The sequence below is a fragment of the Pristiophorus japonicus genome, chromosome 9 (genome assembly GCF_044704955.1).
Source record: "Pristiophorus japonicus isolate sPriJap1 chromosome 9, sPriJap1.hap1, whole genome shotgun sequence".
In the NCBI taxonomy this organism is placed as follows: domain Eukaryota; kingdom Metazoa; phylum Chordata; class Chondrichthyes; family Pristiophoridae; genus Pristiophorus; species Pristiophorus japonicus.
In genome coordinates, this window is record NC_091985.1 from 165962040 (window position 1) to 165989024 (window position 26985).

Genomic DNA, 26985 nt, shown 5'->3' on the forward strand with positions numbered 1-26985 from the left:
AACTTGGCTGTTTTAAAGTTTGTATCTACAAGCCCCAGCCATAATAAGAAGCCTATATTTTCCTATTGTCTCACCTGTTCCTCCCCTCTCCAGAAAAAGGAAGTTAAGACATTATTCACACCCTCACCAAATAGTTGGCTTTGATAATTGTAGGCTAATAGATAGCATCAACTGCCCCGATATTTTTAGGTAGAAAACATCTGTCAAACTGAGTGTGGCGAGGTGGAGTGTTGTAATGTAGCTTGTGGTGGGATCAACTAAATTGAACGGGTAAGGCCCTGTTAGTACAGGCAACTCTCCGATCCGTGTACGGATAATCAACGGAGAACCCGCTGCAACAGCGCTTAAATCATTGGGGGGGGGATCCTTGGGATAGATGAAGTTCTAATGCACATGATAGTGTCCCATGTACAGCTGCACTGAAATGGATCAAATTTGGGACCCAAACATTTTCGCGAAGTACTGAACAGTCAAATTACAGGGGCATTTAAAAATAAAACATAACTGACACAGACGATATGTATTTTATTACCTTCACCCTATGATTACACAAACTATGTCTTTGTGGTTGGTTCTATCACCGTCAAATTTCAGCTCTGAGACGTGCACTCGCCCTAGCGTCAAAATCGTTTACCCGGAATAGCCCGATCCCCGAGGGACCCGGATAATCGAGAGTTGCCTGTAATTTAATTTTTTATGGTTTTGTCAGAGCACTTATTCAAAACTTTTAATTGTTGTGTTGCCAGCCTTAAGTTGGGAGGCCAGTGAGCAGTTGGATGGTGACCCTGACTGTGTAGGCTTTATTTTAACAGATATGATCCGAAGACGAAGTTTGAGGACACGTGCCATCAAAATGTTGGTTCTTGATGAAGCGGATGAAATGCTGAACAAAGGTACCTGATGTTTAAAATGTTAAAGGGATTCAATAGATTGGATGAAGTGAAACTATTTCCTCGGTGGGGTGTCTAGAACAAGGGGGCATGACTTTTTTAAATTAGTGAGGCCATTCAGAAGCGAAATCAGGCAGCACTTTTTCATATCAAGGTTAGTGGAAATCTGGAACTGTTTTCACCCAAAAGGTTAATGAGGTTGGGGGTTCATTGAAAATTTCAGGACTGAGATCAACTGATTTTTGTTGGGTTGGGGTATCAAGAGATATGGAGCCAAGGCGGGTAAATGGGATTGAGGTACAGATCAGCCGTGAGCTAGTTGAACAGGCTCGAGGGACTGAATGGCTACTCCTGTTCTTGTCCCTTGCAATAACTTGTTATCCTCTTCCTCAACATATTTCGCCCAAAGAATTGCAGTAAATATGACGGTTATTCTACTTAGCCCCGTATTAAACATGTGTAAAGTTACTGAGAAATGATATTATAACTCGTGTGGTTGCCCCATCCCATTGGTTTTGAATGGTTCTGTTTCTTTTGTGTGCAAAGGCTTTTATTTAGACATGCTAGAAGTGTTCGTTTTAAATAAACGCTTTGAAATGTTTCTACAAGAGGCTGGTGAAATAAATAACCTATTTTTATAGTTTTAATATTGATTGTTCCATGTGACTGGCAGCATCATTTAACTTTGTTTCCCGATCGCAGGTTTTAAGGAGCAGATCTATGATGTGTACAGATATTTACCTCCAGCCACGCAGGTGATTCTGATCAGTGCCACACTGCCTCATGAAATCCTGGAAATGACCAACAAGTTCATGACTGATCCAATCCGAATCCTGGTCAAACGGTGAGTTGTTTCTGTGTTAGTAGTATTTCGGTGTTAAAATTAATTTGAGTCGTCTTGTAACACTGCTGTGAAGCGCCTTGGGATGTTTTACTACGTTAAAGGTGCTATATAAATAAAAATTGTTGTTGTACCGGCATTTCAAGCTGCCTTGGAAGCATGCAGGGCTAAGCAGCATCTTTGTGTGATTTCAGTACAAGTCAGTGCAATATGAAGTTTCTCATTTACTGGAATTACTAAAACTCTTTGCACTTGATCCAGATGATCATGTAGTTTGATTTGGCTTTCTTATTCCTCCATTGAATTAACATATATTGCCAAGTGCTAATTTACAATGAGCCGAATAAATCGGGTCTACGTAGAAATTACTCTCTTCCTTTGCCCTGCTTATTTTAATAGTTGTAAATTTTGGGGAAATTATTCTACCTCTTACATATTCACTTTTGGTGCAACTTAAGACCAGAGGGTAGCCTGCATATTCGTTACCCCCGCTCCTTCTGCACTGCCCCCTTCTCCTTTCCATGTTGCTCCTGCGTGGCTCCTTGCCTGATGATATGGCTGCAATCTGGGCCTCGGTAGTCGTGGATCCATGGGCACGAATCTGTAGTTTACCATGTTGTGGCACTGCAGTGTGCTTGAGTATCACTGCCCCATTACTGCTGGCCACGTTCGTAATTGAAGAGGACTTACTGTGATAGGGTGCATTAGAGGGAGCAGCGATCGGCAGCCCGGCCCAGAAATCGGCATGATCCCGGCCTGCAAGACCATCAACGGACTGGGGCCATCAGAGGGAGCAGCATGCGGCGGCATACCATTGCAAAGAGGGCGATGGCTGCGAAGTCAGGTCGCTGATTGCAGTGCGGGCAGGCACAGCGGGAGGGGCGAAGGAGCGGCAAGAGTTTGTGGAAGGAAGTGACCAGGGCCCAGAAGAGGCGAGGGTCCAGGGGCAGCACGGGCCAGTCCTCACTGTGATATGTGTGCTGCACTAGGCCCGTGCAGCAGAGCTGGTCGCCAGTCGTCCTGGTTAATCCTTGCCACTGGACCAAGACATAGCTCTGTCAAGCCTGTGTGGTGGCTGGTGTGCAACGGCCACCCCACGTTAAAAAAATCGAAGCACAGACATCTTCCATCCTCCAAGATGCAGTTCGGGATCTGGAATATTAGGTCCTTCATTGAAACACCTGTGAACTCATTCCTTTTTAGCGTGGAAGCAAGTCATCCTCGCTTCGAGGGACTGCCTATGATGATGACTGCTGAGGCATTTATAATTGCAATTTCTGTTTCTTACCCCTCCCCCAGCTAACTGCTTTTAGTTATTCAAATGAGTAATTCCTTGTAGATTATTTTGGTAGTTAAATTTTTATTTTAGGCACCTCGGGAAGGCATTGTTATGTTGTGTTTTAAACTGCGTGTACTTTTTAGCTTCAACTTCCAACCAGATTTTATTTGCATTCAACATTGGCTCAGAAATATGGGTTGGAGGCTTCCCGCGGGAGGGTACCTCCGACCGCAATAATTTCTACGGAAGTGCCTGGTGGTCCCAGGGGTTCGGCGACTTGCGGTCCTGGGGCTCTACGCGAAGGCCAGCTTAGGGGCCATCGTATCCCAGGATCGTACGGGTTTCCTACTGATCTCTGGGGTCGTGGGCCGACCCAACCTATCCGAGATGGGGGAATCCCCATTCATACTTAGTCATTCTGTATGTACGGAGCTGCCGTAAGTATGAATGGGAATACCCCCAAAACACACACGGCTGAAAATAAATTAAAAAAACACATTGCATTTTTAAAATTAATTAAAATGCAATTTAATTAAATATTTTATACAAGTATTTTTTTAACAGGGCTAAAAATAAATTTGCCTTGATGGACAGGGTTTTTAATATATAAATGGTAACATTTTGTTCTATTTTAAAACCTCTTGCGTGAGGAAACTGAGGTGGTAAGCCTGCTTTTACCAGCGTGAGAATTTGAAGAATGTTCGGTGGCCAGGAGTTGGGCAAATGGCCCGCGGATGCCCTTTTCCTTTTTTACTGATGCAAATCGCAAGCACTTCACATGCCTAAATCCGGAACTTGCGGGGACCCCACGTGCGCACTTCATACGTGCCTGTGGGGAGCATAATTTCATAAGAATTAGGAACAGGAGTAGGCCATCTAGCCCCTCGAGCCTGCTCAGCCCCATTATCTTTTGGCTTCTTTCATTGCTTCCAGTGACTTCTGCCTTTTCCAGAATAATAAGTCTTGCAACATTCATTTATCACATTTTAGAAATCACATCAGTGCTAAAAATCAAGGGCTGTCGTGTTGTCTCTGGTCTAAAGTCCACAGACAGTTCGGCTACTTACCAGTCCAGGCACTGCCCTAGGTGAAATCTGTGAGCACCGGACCAATCAGCAATAGAACTGTGGGGCTCAGTTTAAATTCTGACAGATCTGTTTCCTGTTTTGCCCTCCATGTGCTATCTTAATGCAGGTGTTCTACTGGCAGTCATACAGGTGGGTATCAAAATATGTGTCTATATGTTTGAATAAAATTAACTGGTGTGGAAGAAGAATGAATGGCCTGATGGGCACTCTGTTTTCCATTGCGATCAGAAAGAGCAAACCAGCCTGAGGATCAGAGTTGGAACTGATGCCAGTGGTGGTTTAAACAGTGCAATTCTGCAGCTTCGGGTTGATGTGCAAAATGATTTCTTCTTTACTTGATTGTTTTTAATATGTGATTGTTTTGTGTTTACAGTGATGAGTTGACCTTGGAAGGAATCAAACAGTTCTTTGTCGCAGTTGAAAGGGAGGAGTGGAAGTTCGACACATTGTGTGACCTGTATGACACACTAACCATTACGCAAGCTGTTATTTTCTGCAACACTAAGCGGAAGGTACAAAAAAACATTCCTTATCCACCCGTCTTCTAAATTTGCATGGTTGGTTTTACATTAAAGTGTTTGTTGCTAGAGCTGACCATTAGTTTTACTCATATAATGAAAACCAGCTAAAGTTCAGAGTGCATTCTGAATGTACTGGCTTTGACACGCATATCATTACTGGCTCAATTAGCCCGTCTTAATTTATGTGGCGTTTAGTAATTCTTTTGTAAACTCTATATATAAAGTATGTCCTTCAGCCAACATAAGTGGGAGATAGCACTGGAAAATAAAACCCAGAAGTATTGAGACAATAAGTGAATGGTTGGAATATAAAAGTAGTGTGTGCTCTTGTTGTCTTAAAACAGAGTTCTGTTTGTTCACTTGAGTAGTAATGAATTCAGTCTGCAGGTTATAATCATTTTATTCTTTAACATCAGCATAAAAAGCAATTTACAAGCGGAGTATAGTCACAGAGCACGCAAACTGGGCATGGGTCTTTCCGTGCTGCTTGATCAAAGGAAAAAGCTTAATTTCTACACTGTTTTCTTATCAAACTGCAGCAGGCATTGCCTAATAGGGTAGTCTCTGGCTACTGCATAGTCCAGAGACACTAGTCTGCATTTTCTTCAATATACACCATCAACATTAGAAGCACATAAAAACAACATGGCCTTGCTGTGGTAACAATATCCAAGGCCAGTTAGTTGCAAACACCAGTTGTTGCTAAGTGAAATCCATGTCTCGCTCGCTCTCTCGTTCTCTCGCTCGTTCTCTCCCAAATGATACCAGCCACATGTTTTTCCCTGTATCACATGAACACCTTTTCAGAAGCTGAATTAACAGAGCTCCATATGCCAACAGCTCTACAGTACTAGACCGCTGAGTAAGACTTGACTGACTGTTGTATTTGCGATTTTCTTGGGGAAGGAGACAGTTTGCCTGATTTGGTAGGAATATTAATGGAGTTTTCCACATTGCTCCAGCATTTCTGCGGGTCAGCATTGACCGTGAGCTGGGAGAGCTCCCTACTCCAGGCTGGCAGTGTACATGGGGATACCCTTCTTAATAGAGTGGCGGGAATGAGCATGCACAAAACAATTAAGATGTGAAATTGAAATTAATGGGCATGAAAACTATGTAGAAAGGACCGAGGAAAAATAAGTTAATTCTGAATGTTTTTAAAACGCATTATACTTTTTAAAAAAAAAAAAAGTGAAACCATAAATCTCTCAAACTGCACATCGTTCGAAAAAGAAATGCTTCTGTGTGTGTTTGTCTGTTTGTTTCCTTGCGACTTGTGTGGTTATAGGAATGTATACGTAACAAACACAATCAAATAAAAGGAATAGGTAAGATAAGGATTTACTTAACCACTAGAATATATATTAAAAAAACAAAATATGCATTGGGGAATGAAGGAGTGAAGAAAAAATACAGCTAGCATAGTTGTCTTCAATTGTATTGTGGATTCCTTTTGAATATTAACGGCGGGTTTCACTCAAGTTCTGGATTTCCTGCAGGCATTGCTTGTCACTACTGCTGCAGTATTGTTCTGCCATAACTTTGTACATTTCAGAAGCTGGATAATAAAGTAGAATTAAAAAAAAATTAAAAATAATCCATCGTGGTGCAAAATCTTTACTGTCCTCCAAGGGGAAATTAACAGCAAGTAGCTTCCAATACTAGTGTTTCTTTACTGCAGGTGGACTGGCTCACTGAAAAAATGAGAGAGGCTAACTTTACAGTGTCATCAATGCATGGTGACATGCCGCAGAAGGAGAGGGAATCCATCATGAAGGAATTCCGTTCTGGTGCCAGGTGGGTGGTGGTTGAAAACTGCGTGTGTTCAGCTGACTGTTTCTGACTGCAGCGCTTGAAAGATAACTGCCTCCTGTGTTTGCTTCACAGCCGAGTGCTTATTTCTACAGACGTTTGGGCGAGAGGATTGGATGTCCCGCAGGTCTCGCTGATCATAAACTATGATTTGCCAAATAACAGAGAGTTGTACATCCACAGGTAATCTCCACGTGCTTTCCCTGTACCAGGTTTCATTTCATGCATGCATCTTCTGACCCTCCAGAACTGGTCAGCAGTGACATTCTTGGGTCCATGCTCCCTTGTTATGCCTTGGTTTCATTCTGGTTAGTCAGTGAAGTCATGGACTTTATTCCCCTCTCTCTCTACATTGCTGATAGTGAAATTCAAAATGTTTAATCACTACTAAAAGGGCCACTGTACAGCAAAATTCTAAAAGGACAAAGCATGTTAAAAAAACAAGCCTAAAGGCTTTGTGTCTTAATGCAAGGAGTATCCGTTATAAGGTGGATGAACAAACTGTGCAAATAGATGTTAACAGATATGATGTGATTGGGATTAGAGAGACGTGGCTCCAGGATGATCAGGGCTGGGAACTCATCATCCAGGGGTATTCAACATTCAGGAAGGATAGAATAAAAGGAAAAGGAGGTGGGGTAGCATTGCTGGTTAAAGAGGAGATTAATGCAATAGTTAGGAAGGACATTCGCTTGGATGATGTGGAATCTATATGGGTAGAGCTGCAGAACACCAAAGGACAAAAAACGTTAGTGGGAGTTGTGTACAGACCTCCAAACAGTAGTAGTGATGTTGGGGAGGGCATCAAACAGGAAATTAGGGGTGCATGCAATAAAGGTTATAATGGGTGACTTTAATATGCACATAGATTGGGCTAACCAAACTGGAAGCAATATGGTGGAGGAGGATTTTTTGGAGTGCATAAGGGATGGTTTTCTAGACCAATATGTCGAGGAACCAACTAGGGGGGGGAGGCCATCTTGGACCTGGGTGTTGTGTAATGAGAGAGGATTAATTAGCAATCTCGTTGTGCGAGGCCCCTTGGGGTAGAGTGACCATAATATGGTGGAATTCTGCATTAGGATGGAGAATGAAACAGTTAATTCAGAGACCATGGTCCAGAACTTAAAGAAGGATAACTTTGAAGGTATGAGGCGTGAATTGGCTAGGATAGATTGGCTAATGATACTTAAGGGGTTGACAGTGGATGGGCAATGGCAGACATTTAGAGATCGCATGGATGAACTACAACAATTGTACATTCCTGTCTGGCGTAAAAATAAAAAAGGGAAGGTGGCTCAACCGTGGCTATCAAGGGAAATCAGGGATAGTATTAAAGCCAAGGAAGTGGCATACAAATTGGCCAGAAGTAGCAGTGAACCCGGAGACTGGGAGAAATTTAGAACTCAGCAGAGGAGGACAAAGGGTTTGATTAGGGCAGGGAAAATGGAGTACGAGAAGAAGCTTGCAGGGAACATTAAGACGGATTGCAAAAGTTTCTATAGCTATGTAAAGAGAACAAGGTTGGTAAAGACAAACGTAAAGACAAATAGCAGATGCATTGACAGTCATTTTCCAACATTCCATTGACTCTGGATCAGTTCCTATCGAGTGGAGGGTAGCCAATGTAACCCCACTTTTTAAAAAAAGGAGGGAGAGAGAAAACAGGGAATTATAGACCGGTCAGCCTGACCTCAGTAGCGGGTAAAATGATGGAATCAATTATTAAGGATGTCATAGCAGCACATTTGGAAAGAGGTGACATGATAGGTCCAAGTCAGCATGGATTTGTGAAAGGGAAATCATGCTTGACAAATCTTCTGGAATTTTTGAGGATGTTTCCAGTAGAGTGGACAAGGGAGAACCAATTGATGTGGTATATTTAGACTTTCAGAAGGCTTTCGACAAGGTCCCAATCAAGAGATTAATGTGCAAAGTTAAAGCACATGGGATTGGGGGTAGTGTGCTGACATGGATTGAGAACTGGTTGTCAGACAGGAAGCAAAGAGTAGGAGTAAATGGGTACTTTTCAGAATGGCAGGCAGTGACTAGTGGGGTACCGCAAGGTTCTGTGCTGGGGCCCCAGCTGTTTACATTGTACATTAATGATTTAGACGAGGGGATTAAATGTAGTATCTCCAAATTTGCGGATGACACTAAGTTAGGTGGCAGTGTGAGCTGCGAGGAGGATGCTATGAGGCTGCAGAGTGACTTGGATAGGTTAGGTGAGTGGGCAAATGCATGGCAGATGAAGTATAATGTGGATAAATGTGAGGTTATCCACTTTGGTGGTAAAAACAGAGAGACAGACTATTATCTGAATGGTGACAGATTAGGAAAAGGGGAGGTGCAACGAGACCTGGGTGTCATGGTACATCAGTCATTGAAGGTTGGCATGCAGGTACAGCAGGCGGTTAAGAAAGCAAATGGCATGTTGGCCTTCATAGCGAGGGGATTTGAGTACAGGGGCAGGGAGGTGTTGCTACAGTTGTACAGGGCCTTGGTGAGGCCACACCTGGAGTATTGTGTACAGTTTTGGTCTCCTAACTTGAGGAAGGACATTCTTGCTATTGAGGGAGTGCAGCGAAGGTTCACCAGGCTGATTCCCGGGATGGCGGGACTGACCTATCAAGAAAGACTGGATCAACTGGGCTTGTATTCACTGGAGTTCAGAAGAATGAGAGGGGATCTCATAGGAACGTTTAAAATTCTGATGGGTTCAGACAGGTTAGATGCAGGAAGAATGTTCCCAATGTTGGGGAAGTCCAGAACCAGGGGTCACAGTCTAAGGATAAGGGGTAAGTCATTTAGGACCGAGATGAGGAGAAACTTCTTCACCCAGAGAGTGGTGAATCTGTGGAATTCTCTACCACAGAAAGTTGTTGAGGCCAATTCACTAAATATATTCAAAAAGGAGTTAGATGAAGTCCTTACTACTAGGGGGATCAAGGGGTATGGCACAAAAGCAGGAATGGGGTACTGAAGTTGCATGTTCAGCCATGAACTCATTGATTGGCGGTGCAGGCTAGAAGGGCCGAATGGCCTACTCCTGCACCTATTTTCTATGTTTCTACTTGACATTCCCCTGTTCACTTGTGTAGTATGGAGCATCTGAGAATTGAATCCTATTTATTGTAAAAGGGAGAAAAAAATGAATTGTGCTGTAAAAATGCGAGCAAGGCAGACTACCTGCTTGAAAATATAATGTGCAAATCTCAAATGTGATGAGGGAATGGGAATATAACGGAGGCCTAACTATAACGTGTTACGTTGTTTCTGGATACATCAAAACAATCGAGCAGTAAATTCTGATCCAAGAGCTGGTGCCTTCAGTAACTGGTTGCAGGTAATGTGGTGAAGGGTAGTTTTTATTTTGAGTGCTGACCATCAGTTGCTGGGTTAATACTCTCGGAGCTGATGTCTGTTGAAGCTGCTAGCTCTCTTTCCACCCCCCACCCCTCCCCCTAGTAAATCCTGCTGCAGTATTGGATGTTGATGTACCTTCGTATTTGTTGGCAGGATTGGTCGATCAGGCCGATATGGCCGCAAAGGTGTGGCCATCAACTTTGTTAAGAATGATGACATTCGTATACTGCGAGACATTGAACAGTACTACTCTACGCAGATTGATGAAATGCCTATGAACGGTGAGCTCTAATTACAACATCTTCTGACCTGACTGGGTGTTCTTAAGCAGTTGGGGCAACCTAGTGTCATCATTATTGATCAATTTAACCAACAAAAGGTCCAGATTATATGCTTTAGCAATTTATGAACATAGTTCCTTGACATTTGGAGTTGTTGTCCTGGAGTGTAACTGATGCCAATAATAAACTTGGATTAGTAGCTTGAACTAAAGTCCCTTCCACTTAAAATGTCCACGTTTATATCAGCCAAAAGGCACTAACCATTGGCCATTTGCATTAACGTCAGTAAAGTTGCCAGTTATTGTGCCTTACGTGCTCCGTTTATTTTGGTCAGAAACAGCTGTGCTTGCTCACTAGTTCATACTTCGTTGAGCTGCACGGAATGCAAGAACAAGCATAAGTTAATAACTCCTGGTTAATGTTCAGTTGCCTTTTGCGTACTCGAGGCCTTCTAACCTCCTCTACATTATGTGGGCTTACCGTTTGTACTGAGCACTGACTGCAGTTTAAATAAAGCTGCAGGTCGTAGTGGAGCTGGAAACATTCTTGTTCTGTAGTAGAATATGTTAACAGCGCATCCCCGTTATCACGGCCATCCCGTATAGCGGCAAACCACATTTGTGCGAATACGCCCACTAAGCGGTGGGACCTGTAATTGTATCCAAACAGATTCAGCTGCTGTTGATATACTGATATCTGCTCTTACAATAGAAGATATGTTATGTTTGACAAATAAGGCTGTCCTTATAGTACTCAGAGTTTACAGCCACACAATTTTTAGACTGGTACAGTAGACTAGAATCTGCCTTTTTTTATGCTCCGCCCCCTCTTTCCCAGCCTCCCTCCCGTGTTACAAGGAGCATGATGCAGTGTGCTGGGATTCTATCCGGTTCTGGCCTTGAATTGTCCGCTTGCCTGTCCTGTCCCCAAGGCGGCGAATTGCACTGGGTCACCGTTCCAAAGATGACACCAGCGCTGTGTTGCTAGGTGCCGACGGCCATTACCCACGGGGACTCGGCATCGAGTGCCAGTCCACCGTGGCTCGGCCTTCGCCGCCAAATGTTTATGCTCCATTTTGGAAGATGTTGCTGAATAGTGATGGGGAACGGAACCCTGGGTGATCGATCCCATCCACTTCCCTACTATTTTTTTTCCCCGCCCCCAATTTGCTCCATATAACCAATGATGCTAACTTGTAAATATACAACCCCAAGACTGATAGTAAAGATGAACGATAATCACAGCAATTGTAAAAGTATACCACCCAGACAAAAATGGCAGCCTTATGGTGCTGTCACTCCCAGTGAGCCCGCAAAACTTGGAAGGGGCGTCTGTTAATTAGTGAAGGCCATAAAAAGCCACCTACCTCCATTCATTTTTATTCATAGTTAAATGCTTCCAACAATTCCTAAGTGCAGCAGGTCGCCTTGTACGATGTGCATACAATTTAGATTGTGCAAATTTTTAACACAAACTATTAAAATGATCTCAATTTTTTTGTCTAGTTGCTGACCTTATTTAAAGGAAATGAGAGACGAGCGGACCTCGATGGGCAATGGATTACATTTCTTCCGTTTTGGACAGGAAATACCTGGCGTTGCACAGGGACTCTGTGCATCTCCTGTCTTCTGTTTTTAGAATACGGATCTTTTTCTCAGTACCCCAAGGATTTGTAAACTCGTGGCGTTGCTTTCTTTTGTACACCAGGAATTTCTAGGTTTATTTTTATTTTTTTTGCAAGTATTAAATAAATAATACTGAATTTTAATGTTGAACTCGAGAATCTGCACTTGTAACGCTAACTGTGGGATACCATTTAACTTCATTAAAGTTTGGTTTTAATGTTGGTCTGTAATCTCTTTTTAAGTTTGTAGAAATAAAGGCACCAAGTCTGCCTCACTGGTTGTTCTCGTTCCCATTTAGGAAGGTCTATAACTGGCTACTGCCATGTCAGTGGAAAGGTGCTGACACCCGAGGAGAGGTCCTGTTCTATATGATCTCGCAGTGCAGTTTGTACAATGGTCTTCATTTGAGACTGTAATGGAGAGTTTTAACTCCTGGAGAAGGAAATTTTGAAGCCAAAAAAATTACTCATTCTTGGATTGGGTGTCACTGACCAGAACATCATATGTTGCCCATCCCTAATATCCTGGTTGTTTGATACAACAGAGTGGTTTGCTAGGCCACTTCAGGGAACAATTAAGAGTTGACCACCTTGGTATGGGACTGGAGTCACAGGCCCAGACAGGATTGTTTCCCTGAAGGACATTAGTGAACCAGTTGGGGTTTTATGTTCACATGATGACAATAAATACTCAGATCTTCATCCTGCCCTCCCTAGTTATGTAATTTCATTTGATGGAATTCCAGATCATTTAACTAGCTGATCTCAAAACCCCTGAGGTGCTTTCTCTGAGGTTTAGCAAAGCCCCTGTCACTTTTATACACCAGCAGAGTGTTCAGCAACAAAGTGCTTCTCTGACCCAGCACATAAAAGTGACATTTGAATATCCCGCGGCATCTTGGTAAATAATGATCAGCCATTTCTGGCAGAACTCTAACCATGGGATGTATTTAGTCCTTAACATGATCTGATCTCGATATTTGAAACCTTTGTCTTTAAGCACTGCTTTAGACACCAGTCATTGGTTCAAGAAGTAACTGATGAACCTGGAGTTTTGTACTGTGGGGAGGAGGCAGTGCCGCAACTGCACTGGTTCAACCAGTTTTACCTCCTTTACCTTACAATTCGTGCTTCAGTACTAGCTATGCTAGATGGTTCAGTCTAGTAATTAACCTGTGGATTGCTGACACCACTACAGTATTTACCCACTGTGCTGACTGACTTGTAAATGTGCTCTGCCTCGAGTTCCTTCCTCCATCTGCAGATGCTGGGATCACTGGATGTTTGGTGGTGTGCTTTTCCTCTGATTTAGACTTGCACCATGTATTTGTCCCGCCAATCATTGGACTTTTAAGATAAACTCCATGGGCGGCAGTATTTCAATCAAGTAGCTATTTTTCAGTTGTCCATTTACAGGCTGCTCAATTGTGGAGAGCATCTCTGAGCTGGATACTTTATTCACCTAATTGCCTGAACTTGAGTGTCATCGCTGTGCGTTGTCTGAATTCTGTTATCCATGCAGTGCCAACAACAACAACTTATTTATATAGCACCTTTAACGTAGTAAAACATCCCAAGGTGCTTCATAGCAGTATTATAAGACAAAACAGATAAGAAATTACGGCAGATGACCAAAAGCTTGGTCGAGGTAGGTTTTAAGGAGGGTAGAGAGACGAGAGCTTTAGGAAGGGAGTTCCAGAGCTTAGGGCCCCAAGCAGTTGAGCAGTTATAATGAGGGATGTTCAACAGGGCAGACATCTTGTGGGGGTGTGAGGCTGAAAGAGATTAGAGATAGGGAGGGGCAAAGCTGTGGAGGGATTTGTAAACTTGGGTGAGAATTTTGAAATCAAGGTGCTGCTTAATCGGGTGCCAATGTAGGTCAGCCAACACAGGGGTGATGGGGAGTTTTGGATAACCTCAAGTTTACGTAGGGTAGAATGTGGGAGACCAGCCAGGAGTGTGTTAGAGTAGTCAAATTTAGAGGTAACAAAGGCATAGATGAGGGCTTCAGCAGCAGATGAGCTAAGATGGGGCCGGGCAATGTTACCGAGGTGGAATTAGGCAGTTTTAGTTATGCTGCGGATATGTGGCCAGAAGCTCATTTCAGGGTCAAATATGCCTAGGTTGCGAACAATATATTGCCACTTGCATAGTCGAGTAGATCTTGAAGGCTATGCTGACTAGATCAAATTGCACATTTCAGGTTGAATGTTGGGTGAGTGGTATTCAATTACACCTTCCACTTCCCTGTGTTTGCACACCTGTACATTAGAGGACATGACATTGCGCATAAATGTGTTTTATTTTCTCCTTGCCTAGCCCAGGAATGCTGAAGCAATTTAAGCCATATCCCCAAAGTGAGATGAGGTAACTCGACTCGAGACTAGGAATATAATATGGGGCTGTTTGGTTAAACTGGATGGTGCAGTTAGCTATCAGGCTGCTAAAGGAACAGCAAAAGTGGAAGTACATTGCAATTTCTATCCTAACAAAGTCAGTTGGATACATAAACCATCTATGTTTCTATGTATATCATGTCAAATTTCTGTTTTTGCTGTGTGAATCTTGACAGGCTTTGCTTAGGTGATTAGTAGGGGACTGAATGAATTTTAACCTGGTGAAAATCTCAATTACCATCAGTGCTATAAGTGGAAGAATATTGTGAATCTAGGTGGTAAATGTGTATGAAGAAAGAGTCAGACTGAACACTGAGCTTAAAGTAAAATATGATCTTTGTCTTTTATTGCAGGTCTCCAGAGTGCACCTCCAACCTGTGAAGCCGCCTTAAATACCTGTGCTCCCAAGGGATTATGGGATCCCTTGGGATTCCAGGGAATGAGCCCTCTGGTGGATGTACAGAGTAAATATGTCCACATATATAACAACATTTCCCCCCTTCTCCCCCCCCCTCAAGCTCAATAGTGTAACTATTTACAATGTAAGTCGATCTGGGGTCCTTGCCCTGGTTGATCGTCTTGGTGTGAAAGCTGGTGTTGGGCCCTTGCTGGGCTACCTGGTGTGTTGGGCTGTGCAGAGCTGCTGTGGATGATGGGTTCTGCTTTGTGGTCAACCATGGTGCTGGTTGCTACTGGTGTGTATGTTGGGGGATCAAAAAAGGTAGGGTCCAAGGTGGGTTGCTCAGGATAGTCCATGAATCTGAGTTTGATTTGGTCCAAGTGTTTCCGGTGAATGAGTCCATTTGAAAGTTTGACCTGAAACACCCTGCTCCCCTCTTTGGCCACGACAGTGCTGGGAAGCCACTTGGGAACACAGCACTGGTAAAACATGGCCCGTTGTCACTCACCAGGACATCTGGTAAGCCACTTGGGACCTTGTCCATAATTTAATACAAATACAGGATCATTGAATTCAATCTCGTGTGACACATTTGCGCCAACATGGTATGCACTTTGTTGAAGCCGCCTGCTCTCTTTCTGTTCATGTAGATCAGGGTGAACTAACGAGAGCCTTGTCTTAAGTGCTCTTTTCATGAGCAGTTCAGCAGGTGGGATCCCAGTGAGTGAGTGGGGTCTCGTGCAGGACTTGGGATAGGCGAGTCTGCAGTGAGCTTTCCAGTTACCCTCTTCAAGCCTTGCTTGATAGTTTGCACTGCTTGCGTGCTCGCTCTCTCTCTCTCTCTCTCACCATTGGACACTGGTTTAAATGGGGCACATGTGACATGTTTGATCCCGTTTCAGGTCATAAATTCTTTGAATTCAGCACTGGTAAAACATGGCCCGTTGTCGCTCACCAGGACATCGGGTAAGCCATGTGTGGCAAACATGGCCCGCAGGCTTTCAGTAGAGGCAGCGGACGTGTTAGCTGACATTCTCTCACATTCAATCCACTTGGAGTACCCGTCTACAACCACAAGGAATGTTTTACCCAAGAACGGACCTGCATAGTCGACATGTACCCTAGAGCATGGTTTGGAGGGCCAAGACCATAAACTTAGCGGCGCCTCCCTGGGTACATTGCTTAACTGCGAGCATATATTACATCTGTGAACGCAGGACTCTAAGTCCGCATCGATACCGGGCCACCACACATCATTACGATGCCTGGGTGGGTACTGTGGAGGTCATTGATGAAGGTGTCTCTGCCTTTCTTGGGGACCACTATGCGATTGCCCCACAGAAGGCAGTCTGCCTGTATAGACATTTCATCTTTGCGCCGCTGGAACAGCTTTATCTCTTCCTGCATTTCCACTGGGACACTGGACCAGCTCCCATGAAGCACACAGCTTTTGACGAGACAATAAGGGGTCCTGGCTTGTCCAGGTTTTGATCTGCCTGGCAGTGACGGGTGATTGCTCACTCTCCCAATGCTTCCATAACCATGGCTAGATCTGTGGGCTGCGCCATTTCCACCCCCGTGGTGGGCAATGGCAGCCTACTGAGAGCATCGGCGCAGTTTTCTGTGCCTGGCTTGTGGCGGATGGCGTAGTTGTATGCGGACAACGTGAGCACCCATCTCTGGATGCGGGCCGAGGCGTTGGTATCTATCCTTTTACTCTCAGAAAACACGGATTTTAGTGGCTTATGGTCAGTTTCCAATTCGAATTTTAGCCCAAACAGGTATTGATGCATTTTCTTTACCCCACAGACACACGCTTTTTCAATCATGCTGTAGGCTCTCTCAGTCTTAGACAGACTCCTGGATGCATAAGCAACCGGTTGCAGTTTCCCAAAATCATTAGCTTGTTGCAGTACACACCCGACGTCATCTGACGACGCATCACATGGTAGTACCAAACACTTACATGGATCATACAACACAAGCAATTTGTTTGAGCATTACAATTTTCTTGCTTTTGCCCCAAACCTATTTGCCCCCTTTTCATAGTAAGACATGGAGTGGTTCTCGCAGTGTGCTGAGACCCAGTAAGAAGATACCAAAGTAGTTCAAGAGTCCCAGAAACGACCGCAGCTCAGTCTCGATCTGTGGCCTCGGTGCGTTCTCAATCGCCTCCATCTTCGCGTTGGTGGGCCTGATGCCATCCGCCGCAATCCTCCTTCCCAAGAACTCCACTTTGGGCACCTCCTTTCTATCCCATCGGCTTTTACTTTTATCACCGGTCTGCCATGTGGGACTTGCTAAAATCAATGTAGACTACATCAAACATGCTACCCTCATTACCACCTCAAAAAGTGCAACCAAGTTAGCCAGACACGACCTTCCCTTAATATCCACGCTGACTGTCCTTGATTAATCCATGCCTTTCTAAATGACGATTAATACTGTTCATCAGTACTTTTTACAACAATTTGCCTACCACCAAGGTTAGGCTGACTGGTCTGTATTTACTTGGTCTATCCCTTTCCATCTTTTTAAACAAAGGTACAACGTTAGCAGTCCTCTGGCATCACGTCTGTAGCCAGAGAGGATTTTAAAATGATGATCAGAGCCTCTGCTATTTCCTCCCTTGTTTCTCTGAACAGCCTGGGATACATTTCATCCAAACCTGCCGAGTTATCTACTTTCAAAGATGCTTACCCCCTTAATAGTTCCTCTCTCATTATGTTTATCTCATCTAATATTTCACACTCCTCCTTAACTACAATGTCCACATCGTCCCTCTCTGTGAAGACAGACGCAAAGTGATAGAGAATTCAAGCAGGCTGCAAAGTTGAGAAAACACAGACCCCTGCCGATGTGAGAGATAGCACGAAGCCTTAAGCATCAATCAACTTGACATTTTAGGATTTTAGGCTGGGAGCCAATTATGGGCCAACAACACATACTGTGGGATCAATTGAGCCAATAAGGTCAAAGGGGGCAAGTTCACGATTGTAAATTGATCCAGGATAAGTACAGCCATTTTTTTGTCATGTGTTTCAGAATGACAAAGGACCTGGCACAAAGTCAGCAGTTTGTTGTAACTGCCAGAATAAAGTTATGTTAAACTATCACCGGAGTTCGCATCTCATTGAAAATTAAGAAATCTAACAATTTTGGCATCACAAACAGGATCACTGAGGGAAGAAACTGAATTTTGGACATCGGACCTACATACTGAGGTAAGGACTGCTCTTTATAAAAGTCCTCGGTCAATTGTCTAAATTCACCTCTCCTAAGCGATTCCGAAAGCCTCCGGTTGGTAATCGGCTCAAGCTCCCATAGACATCTAAACTTCAGCGGTGTGTTAGTTAATTCATCACTGACCAACTGATCGGCTGGAAAGCCTACGACTTGAGACCCCCAGTAAAGAAATTAGTACTATGGCAGCAGGAGATAAGAGCAAAGAATTGCCTACAACTATTAAAGGTGGGCAGGCACCACCTGAGGTTTCGATAGACGAAATCCTCCAACAGTTGAAAGAGTACATAGAGCAACAATTCGACTTATCTAAAACCTGTATTAAGATTGAACAAAAGTATGGAACCTCCAAAGGACAATGGTCCTTGGACGAGATCAAAAGGGTCTGGGGAAAAACGATCCGTATGAAAAATAAAGAGCGAATCAGATGGTCTTTAGCTGTTATAGGACAGATCCGACAGCGGAATGAAATTATAACGCTTTTCCAACATGATAGGGACCTGACCAGTACAAAGGACCAATTGCAAGCAGTTTGTGAACAACTGAGACAAAAAAAGCTTGAACTTGAAAAGTTGGAAGCGGAAGTTAAAGATCTTAAAGGTGAAATTAAAGAATGGAAAAAATCATTAGGTCAAGAAACAGTAATAGGAAAAGGAAAATGTATCGGTCAATTCCCAGGGCACCCATGTTTGGATAAATTAAAAGCGCAAACCCGAAGACACGACCAAGGAATAGATATGGATTCTGAGTCCTCCGACGATACAGGGTCGGAGGATGAAGAATTAGGGTTGCGTTTTGCCCCGTTTAAAAAAAAAAAAGAGTTGTAGTCAAATCAGAAGAGACTGCGGATGAGGACGGAACCAAAAAAACGAAGAACAGGGTGTATGCAAAATATTTAGTTCATGATCCGGCAGACCCAGAGAAAATTGATAAATGGTCCAAGGAGTTGCCCAATCCAAAGAAAGGGGGAGTGAAAACATAGGACCAATTGGACCACTTAAGAAATATATATCAACTTCATCCCTGGGACGGAGTGCAAATTTTGACCATAATGGTGCCAAAAACACAAGGAAGAAAATTGCATGACAAGGTAGAAGAAGCTTTGGGGCAGGATGAGCAAGAATTAGACGCAGGATGGGAGGCGATTAAACAATGGCTGCAAGCCTTCAGTCCAGCTAAGACCGATTTGGGAAAAATTGCAGCATGCCAACAGAAAGGAACAGAGGAGGTCCTGGAGTATGACGAGCGGTTTAGATGTACGTGGCTAGAACATTTGGGTATGAATAATACGGATGAGGAAATGGATGAACAAATGTTTGGACCCCTGAAAGCAGCTTTCATGGCAGGTCTAAAGCCAGAACTGTCCAAAATGCTTAAGGTAGTGTTACCGGACTGGGAAGATAGAGGAACTACCTTTGCAGCATTGGTGGATCTATGTAACCAATTAGATAGGGATATGGGAGCTAAAGTCCGAGCTGTGCGAGCTGTGCAAGCTATGGGATGGAAATCCCAGGATTCCGATAAACAGTCATTAGGAAAATTACCCGTAAAATGTAATTATTGTGAGAAAGGTGGTCACTGGGCCAAGACGTGCGGGGCGAAACAGCAAGGTCACGGCCGGGGAAGAGGACGCAGCCAGGGATACAATTCAGCCAACAAACCAGGCTTGCCACAAGATAACGACCCCATAGAAGCATTTAAGCGACTGACAATACAACAGAAGGAGTTACTTGGGATAGCAAAAAACGATTAGAGCCCGCCCTGGCTCCCCTCCTCGCACTAATACAACAGAGGGGAGATGGGCTATATATAACTGTGAGGGTGGGCGATAAGGATGTGGATTGTCTTTTAGACACAGGGGCGGAATTAACAAGCTTACTCCTACAATATGGAGACTTTTTGCTGTTGGATGGTAGGGCACGTACAGCCTATGGAGTTGAGGGCCATAAAATGGAAATTTAAAGGACAAGACTGGTACTTATAGGCTGGGTCCACATGAACTAACCACGCCGGTCTGGATAGGACCAAGTAGATACATCGTTGCATTTCGAGGATGGTCGGGTGACATGGTCAATTAGAACTTTGAAGAAAGAAGAATTGAAGGAACACCCAATATGGGCTAAAGATAAGAACGATTGTGGCCTACTCCAGATGGAGCCTGCGTCATTTACCGGGACCAAGCCTCCATGCACTAAACAGTATCCCATCAGTCCAACTGCCATTGTGGGAATCTTACCGGTTATTCAGCAATTGGAGAAACAAGGGGTGCTTATTAAAACGCATAGCTCCTCCAATAGCCCCGTGTGGCCGGCACAGAAATCTAATGAGACTTGGCATTTGACCGTCGATTATATGAAAACTAACCAGTGTATTGATCAAAAAGCTCCTTTGGTCACAGATCCCTCCACCACTTTTAATGCCCTCAAACCGGAACATATATATTTCTCGGTTATAGATATGGCCAATAGATTTTGGTCGGTGCCTCTGGCACCGGAGGTTCGACAGTGGTTTGCTTTCACGGTCCAAGGACAACAGTATACTTGGACCCGGTTACCACAACAGCCCTACAGTATTCCACATGGTTTTACAAAGCCATTTGCGAGAATTACCTCCCCAGTCATCCAGTATGTAGACTATATCCTGCTAGCTTCAAACACGGAAGAACAGCATGAACAAGATTTACGAGCTCTGCTGGACCACCTTTGGCTGAAAGGACATAAAGCCAGCATCGACAAAGCACAAGTATCCCAAGAAGAGGTTGTATACCAGGGACAAAAGATTTCACAAGGAAAGAGAGAACTTACCCAGGATAGAACTACAGCCATTCGGGCTGCTAAAAAACCCACCACTATTCAGGAACTCAGGTCCTTTTTGGGATTGTGTAACTTTAACAGAAATTGGATTGACTCCTTCACACAGCTTGCTCAGCCATTGAATGGTATCTTAAAGTCGAAACGTGCCTCTAAAGAAGCTATTACCCTCAATAAGGAACAGCAAGAAGCCTTCCTGAGTTTGAAAAAGGCTTTGTGTTTGACACCGGCTCTGGGAATCCCCGACAGTGGTAAGCCATTTACCCTGTTTGTCCATGAGAAAAAAGGATACATGAAAGCTATACTGACACAAGAACATGGGGATCGGCAAAGACCTATTGGCTATTATTTGGCAAAACTGGATACGGTAGCCCTCGGATGGGGAAGTTGCCTCAGGGCCATGGAAGCTACATGTCGAGCGGTAATGATCACTGCGGGTCTAGTCCTCGACCAAAAGCTGATTGTCAAGTGTCCCCACACTGTACACGCTTTGCTGTCTATGAATAGAATGTCTCAGGTGACAGCAGCTAGATGGACCCGCTGGACAGCAGTTTTGGAAGCTCCTAATCTCCATATCATCCGGGCCAGCCCGGTTAATCCCGCAACTATGCTCCTGATGTCAGAATCGAGGGAGCAAGAGGGGGGAGAATGTGAAGAGCATGACTGCGTGGAGATTTTAAAAGAAACAGAAGCAGCCTTAGCAGCAGAGGAGCCTCTGCACAACCCAGACCTCATCCTGTTTACAGATGGCTCCTCCTTTGTTGACAATGGTACCAGAAAAGCAGGATGGGCAGCTACAACCTTATATGAGGTAGTGGCAAAAGGATGTTTACCATCAGGAACGTCAGCACAACAGGCCGAGTTACGGGCCCTATCAGAAGCATGTCGAATAGCAGAAGGACAGACAGCTAATGTCTACACAGATTCGCATTATGCTTTTGGATTCGCTCACGACTTTGGTCTGTTATGGCGGAAAAGAGGATTCCTCACTGCTGCTGGTACACCTATCCGAAATGGAAAAGAAGTCCGAGACTTACCAGAGGCCATACAATTACCTCAGGAAGTGTCCATCCTGAAGCGTAAGGCCAGGCCCATACCAAGGAAAATACCACAGAAGCACAGGGAAATGCCCTAGCCGACCAGGCAGCTAAAGATGCCGCCTCACAGGGCGCTCCCCCAGAAGAACCAACACAGATGTGCAGATTGAAAGCACTCAGGACTATGACACGAGACCTTCAAACAATGCAAGGCGAGTGCTCCAGAGAGGATAAATGGACTAGGATTGAGGCAGGAATTAAGCTATGAGAAAATTGTGTCTGGAGGAAAAGAGTTACCGACAAGCCAGTCGCACCACAAGCGCTTATGCCTTTTTTAGCCCAACAGATCCACTCGTGGGGACACTTGGCCTCACAACAGATGACGGCACAGTTCCAGAAAAGCTGGTGGGCTCAGGGATTTAAAAAACACACCCAGCTGGTAGTAGACTGTTGTGTGGTCTGCCAGAAAAATAATCACGGTAATGCCCCAACTGAGGCCCCCTGCCCCTGTCGGACCATTCCAGCATCTGCAGGTTGATTATATATCTCTCCCTCCGTGCCAAGGATACACTAACATTCTTGTCATGGTCAACAGATTCTCTAGATGGGTAGAAGCTGTCCCAACTAAAAGAGCCACAGCCAATCACACTACAAAGGTCTTGTGTAAGGATTACATTCCCCGATGGGGAGTCCCGAGTAGTATTGACTCAGATCAGGGAACACACTTCACAGGTGCTGTCTGCCAAGAAGTCTGTAGGTTACTGAACATTACGTGGGATTTACACTGTCCTTATCACCCACAATCATCAGGACAAGTAGAGCAAATGAATCGAACTCTGAAACAACGGCTTGCCAAATATCACCAAGAAGGAACACCATGGCCCCAGGCACTACCAACAGGGCAACCCCGAACAGAACTACAGGTCTAAACCCATTTGAAATTATAACAGGAAGACCCATGTCGCTGCCAGGAACTATTGATTTACGGAAAGCTGATGTTCACTTAATGAGTGACACTTTGTTATCGTACTGTCAGAACCTAACCAATGCTATTAGTTCTGTTTCCCGACAGGTATCGGCAGCTTGGGGTAATCAACCCAAAGGAGGACAAATCATCATCCAGGGAGTCTGGGTCTATGTGAAAAAGTTGCATGAAGAACCTTTGGGTGCCAAGTGGGAGGGACCTTACCAAGTATTATTGACCACCCAGGCAGCTGTTAAAGTCCAAGGAAAGAAAGCCTGGATCCACGCTTCACATGTTAAACGAGCACCCGTAACTGAAGCTGAAATCCGATAAGGACAATTACTTTTTGCCAAAATGTATAAATTTACTGTACTACTGACTATAGGTATTCTAGGCATTTGCCTACTTCTTACTAGCCGACCCTCTGCACCAAAGGGAAATAGTAGAGTACCCAGGGAATTACATGTAAATACCTTTTTATATATGTCATACATTTATGCCAAACAAGGTAACATTTCTAGTTGTTGGGTGTGTGCGCATATTCCTATTCACTCAAAGGGAGGGATTCCCTTGAGGCCAGTTCCCTTGAATATCTCAGAAATGGCTGAGTGGATAATTAATCAAAACAAAACAGGCAATGCGTTTCAGGATACGGAAAACTGGGCACGTAAATGGAAGTCAGCAGGTTACAATCTGACTCCCTCTGAATGGGGGGGGTACCAACCGTGCTACAATAATTCCAAACGGCCCCCATTTTTTGTGATCACTAATACAACGGGGGTAGGAAGACCGGGGAAATCGGTCTGTCTGATTAGAAACATCAAAGGAGGCCAAAATATGGGGGATAGTAACTGCTCCCGGAATTATAATATAATCAAGCCACGGAACCATTCAAACTGGGCCGATGTGGAGTTCTTAACGTAACGGGGATTCTGAATAAAACAGATGGAAAAGCCCGGACAGGCCCCGGAGTGCTGCTGACAAAGAAACAGCTAACATTCATTGCCTATAATGGCACCTATTGGGTGTGTGGCCACAAGGCCTACCCTTGGCTGCCCCAGAATTGGACGGGATCCTGCTATTTAACCTACATTATGCCATATATGTATCATATAAAGTCACTGTCGGAACATCTACACCATCCTAAGAGAGCTATCACTGAAACAGAGAGGTTCTTTGCCATTCTGATCCGCGGGTATGGGACCGCCAAACGGGCAAGGGAATCCATTAACATGGCATCCGTTGTGGAACGGGTAGCCAATGATACCTCAGAGGCCCTAGTTAAAATCAATGCAGAAATGGTAGCAATCCGCACAGTAGTCCTACAGAATAGACTGGCCCTTGACTACATCCTGGCTGAAAAGGGAGGTACTTGTACCCTGCTTGGAACTGAGTGTTGCACATATATCCCAGATAGCTCCGAACATATTACCCACTTAGCGGAGCATATCCAAAAGGAGGTAGAAAAACTTAAGCAACCCCCATCATTCACTTTGTGGAGCAGAGCGACTGGATGGCTAGGTTCAATAGGAACTTCACTGGTGGAAGGTTTAATTCTATTCGTTGTAATTATTTTACTTCTATATTGTTTGTTCATGTTGGTTAAATGTTGTTGCAACCAGGCGGCTGTAGCTGCTGTCCCGCAGGTGAGACACCTTGCAGGTCCCAGCAGACCGTCTATATGTGGCACAGGGGTATATTATGCTTAAGGGAAGGTTGTTTACTGGTAGAATTAAGATATTGATTTGGATTAAATTGGAATGAGGTTAATTAACCTACTAAAACCAGACTTTCATTGTGGCCATGATGGAATTCGGGTTGGTGTAAATGTGTGGGGAAGCTACTAGTCCGGACATGTGGCGAAACACATCAACAAATTTTAGAAGGAAACTCTATTAACATGTATGAAATTATTTTGTAGAATGTTTAACCAGTGATACCTGATGTTTTATGATTCAGTTTGTCAAAGAATCAAAGGGGGGATTGATAGAGAATTCAAGCAGGCTGTAAAGATGAGAAAACACAGACCCCTGCCGATGTGAGAGTTAGCACGATGCCTTAAGCATCAATCAACTTGACATTTTAGGACTTTAGGCTGGGAGCAAATTATGGGCCAACAACACATACTGTGGGATCAATTGAGCCAATAAGGTCAAAGGGGGCACGTTCATGATTGTAAATTGATCCAGGATAAGTACAGCCATTTTTTGCCATGTGTTTCAGAAGGACAAAGGACCTGGCACAAAGCCAGCAGTTTGCTGTAGCTGCCAGAATAAAGTTACTTTAAATCTATCACCGGAGTTCACATCTCATTGAAAATTAAGAGATCTAACACAAAGTATTCATTAAATTAGAAAGCAAAAATAAAGAAAGTGAGTTTGAAGGAGAGAGGAAACAAGCAGGACAAAAGGATTAAAAAAAAAACACATTTAAAGGCACTTTTTTTTTTGAAATTCGTAGCCAATCGTTCCAATTCTTTGTCAAATCACAAACGCCAGAGGTCACCTTGGGCCCATTCAAGGACCACTCTGCGCCAATGCTCTTAGCCAAAAGGCCTAGAGCCACTGCACCGTTCCTGGAAGTACTGCAATACCAGGTTCGTGCCATGGAGGTGGATGGGTCAGGTCCCCCACACACCTCCGTGGAGGTGGATGGGTCAAGCCACCCCACCCACCTCCTATTTCCAAAAAAGCAAGCATATGCTTTCCTGATCCAGGGAGAACCACCTTGGGGTTATGGTGGTTACTCCCCTGTCAGGTCAGTTACGCATGATCTTAGCCAAAAGGCCGAGAAGCGACAGCGAACATTTAAAGGCACTTTGTCCAAATGCACGTAGCATTTGTAACAAAATAGATGAGTTGACGGCACAAATTGAGGCAAATGGGTATGATCTGATAGCCATTACAGTGACGTGGTTGCAAGGTGACCAGGACTGGGAATTAAATATTATGGGGTATTTGACAATCTGGAAGGACAGACAGAAAGGAAAAGGAGGTGGGGTAGCTCTATTGATAAAGGATGGAATCACTGCAATAGTGAGAAACAATATTGGCTCACATGATCAGGATGTTGAAACAGTTTGGGTGGAGATGAGGAATAATAAGGGGAAAAAGTCACTGGTGGGTGTAGTCTATAGGCCCCCTAACAGTAGCAATTCTGTTGGTTGGAGCATAAACCAGGAAATAGTGGGGACTTGTAAAAAGGGAACAGCAATAATCATGGGTGATTTTAAACTCCTTATTGATTGGACAAATCAAATTGGTTTGGGTAGCCTTGAGGAAGAGCTAATAGAGTGTATAAGGGATGGGTTCCTTGAGCAGTATGTAACAGAACCAACCAGGGGGCAGGTTATCTTAGATCTGGTCCTGTGTAATGAGACAGGATTAATAAACAATCTCCTAGTAAAGGATCCCCTCGGAATGAGTGATCATAGCATGGTTGAATTTCAAATTCAGATGGAGGGTGAGAAAGTTGGATCTCTAACCAGCGTACTAAGCTTAAATAAAGGAGACTATGAAGGTATGCGGGCTGAGTTGGCTAAAGCGGATTGGGAAAATAGATTAAAGTGTCGGATGGTTGATGAACAGTGGTGTACGTTTAAGAAGATATTTCACAACTCTCAAGAAAAATATATTCCAGTGAGGAGGAAAGGGTGTGAGAGAAAAAATAGCCATCTGTGGCTAACTAAAGAAATAAAGGACAGTATCCAATTAAAAAATCTGTAAAAGGACATAGACAGGCTAAGTGAGTGGGTAAAAATTTGGCAGATGGAGTGTAATGTTGGAAAGTGTGAGGTTATGCACTTTGGCAGAAAAAATCAAAGAGCAAGTTATTATTTAAATGGAGAAAGATTGCAAACTGCTGCATTACAGCGGGACCTGGGGGTACTTGTGCATGAAACACAAAAGGTTAGTATGCAGGTACAGCAAGTGATCAGGAAGGCCAATGGTATATTGGCTTTTATTGCAAAGGGGATGGAGTATAAAAGCAGGGAAGTCTTGCTACAGTTGTACAGGTTATTGGTGAGGCCACACCTGGAATACTGCATACAGTTTTGGTTTCCATATTTACAAAAGGATATACTTGCTTTGGAGGCAGTTCAGAGAAGGTTCACTAGGTTGATTCCGGAGATGAGGGGGTTGACTTATGAGGAAAGGTTGTGAAGGTTGGGCCTCTACTCATTGGAATTCAGAAGAAAGAGAGGTGATCTTATCGAAACGTGTAAGATTATGAGGGGGCTTGACAAGGTGGATGCAGAGAGGAAGTTTCCACTGATGGGGAGACTAGAACTAGAGGGCATGATCTTACAATAAGGGACCGCCCATTTAAAACTGAGATGAGGAAAAATTTCTTCTGAGTGTTGTAAATCTGTGGAATTCGCTGCCTCAGAGAGCTGTGAAAGCTGGGACATTGAATAAATTTGACATAGACAG

At 44.0% G+C, this 26985-nt stretch overlaps 1 protein-coding gene and 1 non-coding gene across 2 annotated transcripts in view; one reads left to right on the top strand and one right to left on the bottom strand.

The window, feature by feature from the left end:
- The window catches only part of eif4a3 (eukaryotic translation initiation factor 4A3), a 28023-nt gene extending 16099 nt beyond the window's left edge, over positions 1–11924 (top strand). Inside the window, exons 6-12 of the mRNA XM_070890061.1 lie at positions 813–893; positions 1593–1734; positions 4472–4610; positions 6301–6416; positions 6507–6614; positions 9951–10078; positions 11584–11924. Of these exons, the coding sequence (XP_070746162.1) occupies positions 813–893; positions 1593–1734; positions 4472–4610; positions 6301–6416; positions 6507–6614; positions 9951–10078; positions 11584–11600 (731 nt within the window). The 3' untranslated portion in view covers positions 11601–11924. The remainder of the gene's footprint in view (positions 1–812; positions 894–1592; positions 1735–4471; positions 4611–6300; positions 6417–6506; positions 6615–9950; positions 10079–11583) is intronic.
- A 13228-nt stretch (positions 11925–25152) lies between these two features.
- On the bottom strand, positions 25153–25350 carry LOC139274382 (U2 spliceosomal RNA). The gene has a single exon (XR_011595457.1). It is a non-coding gene; the product is annotated as a U2 spliceosomal RNA (small nuclear RNA).
- Positions 25351–26985: the final 1635 nt, after the last annotated feature.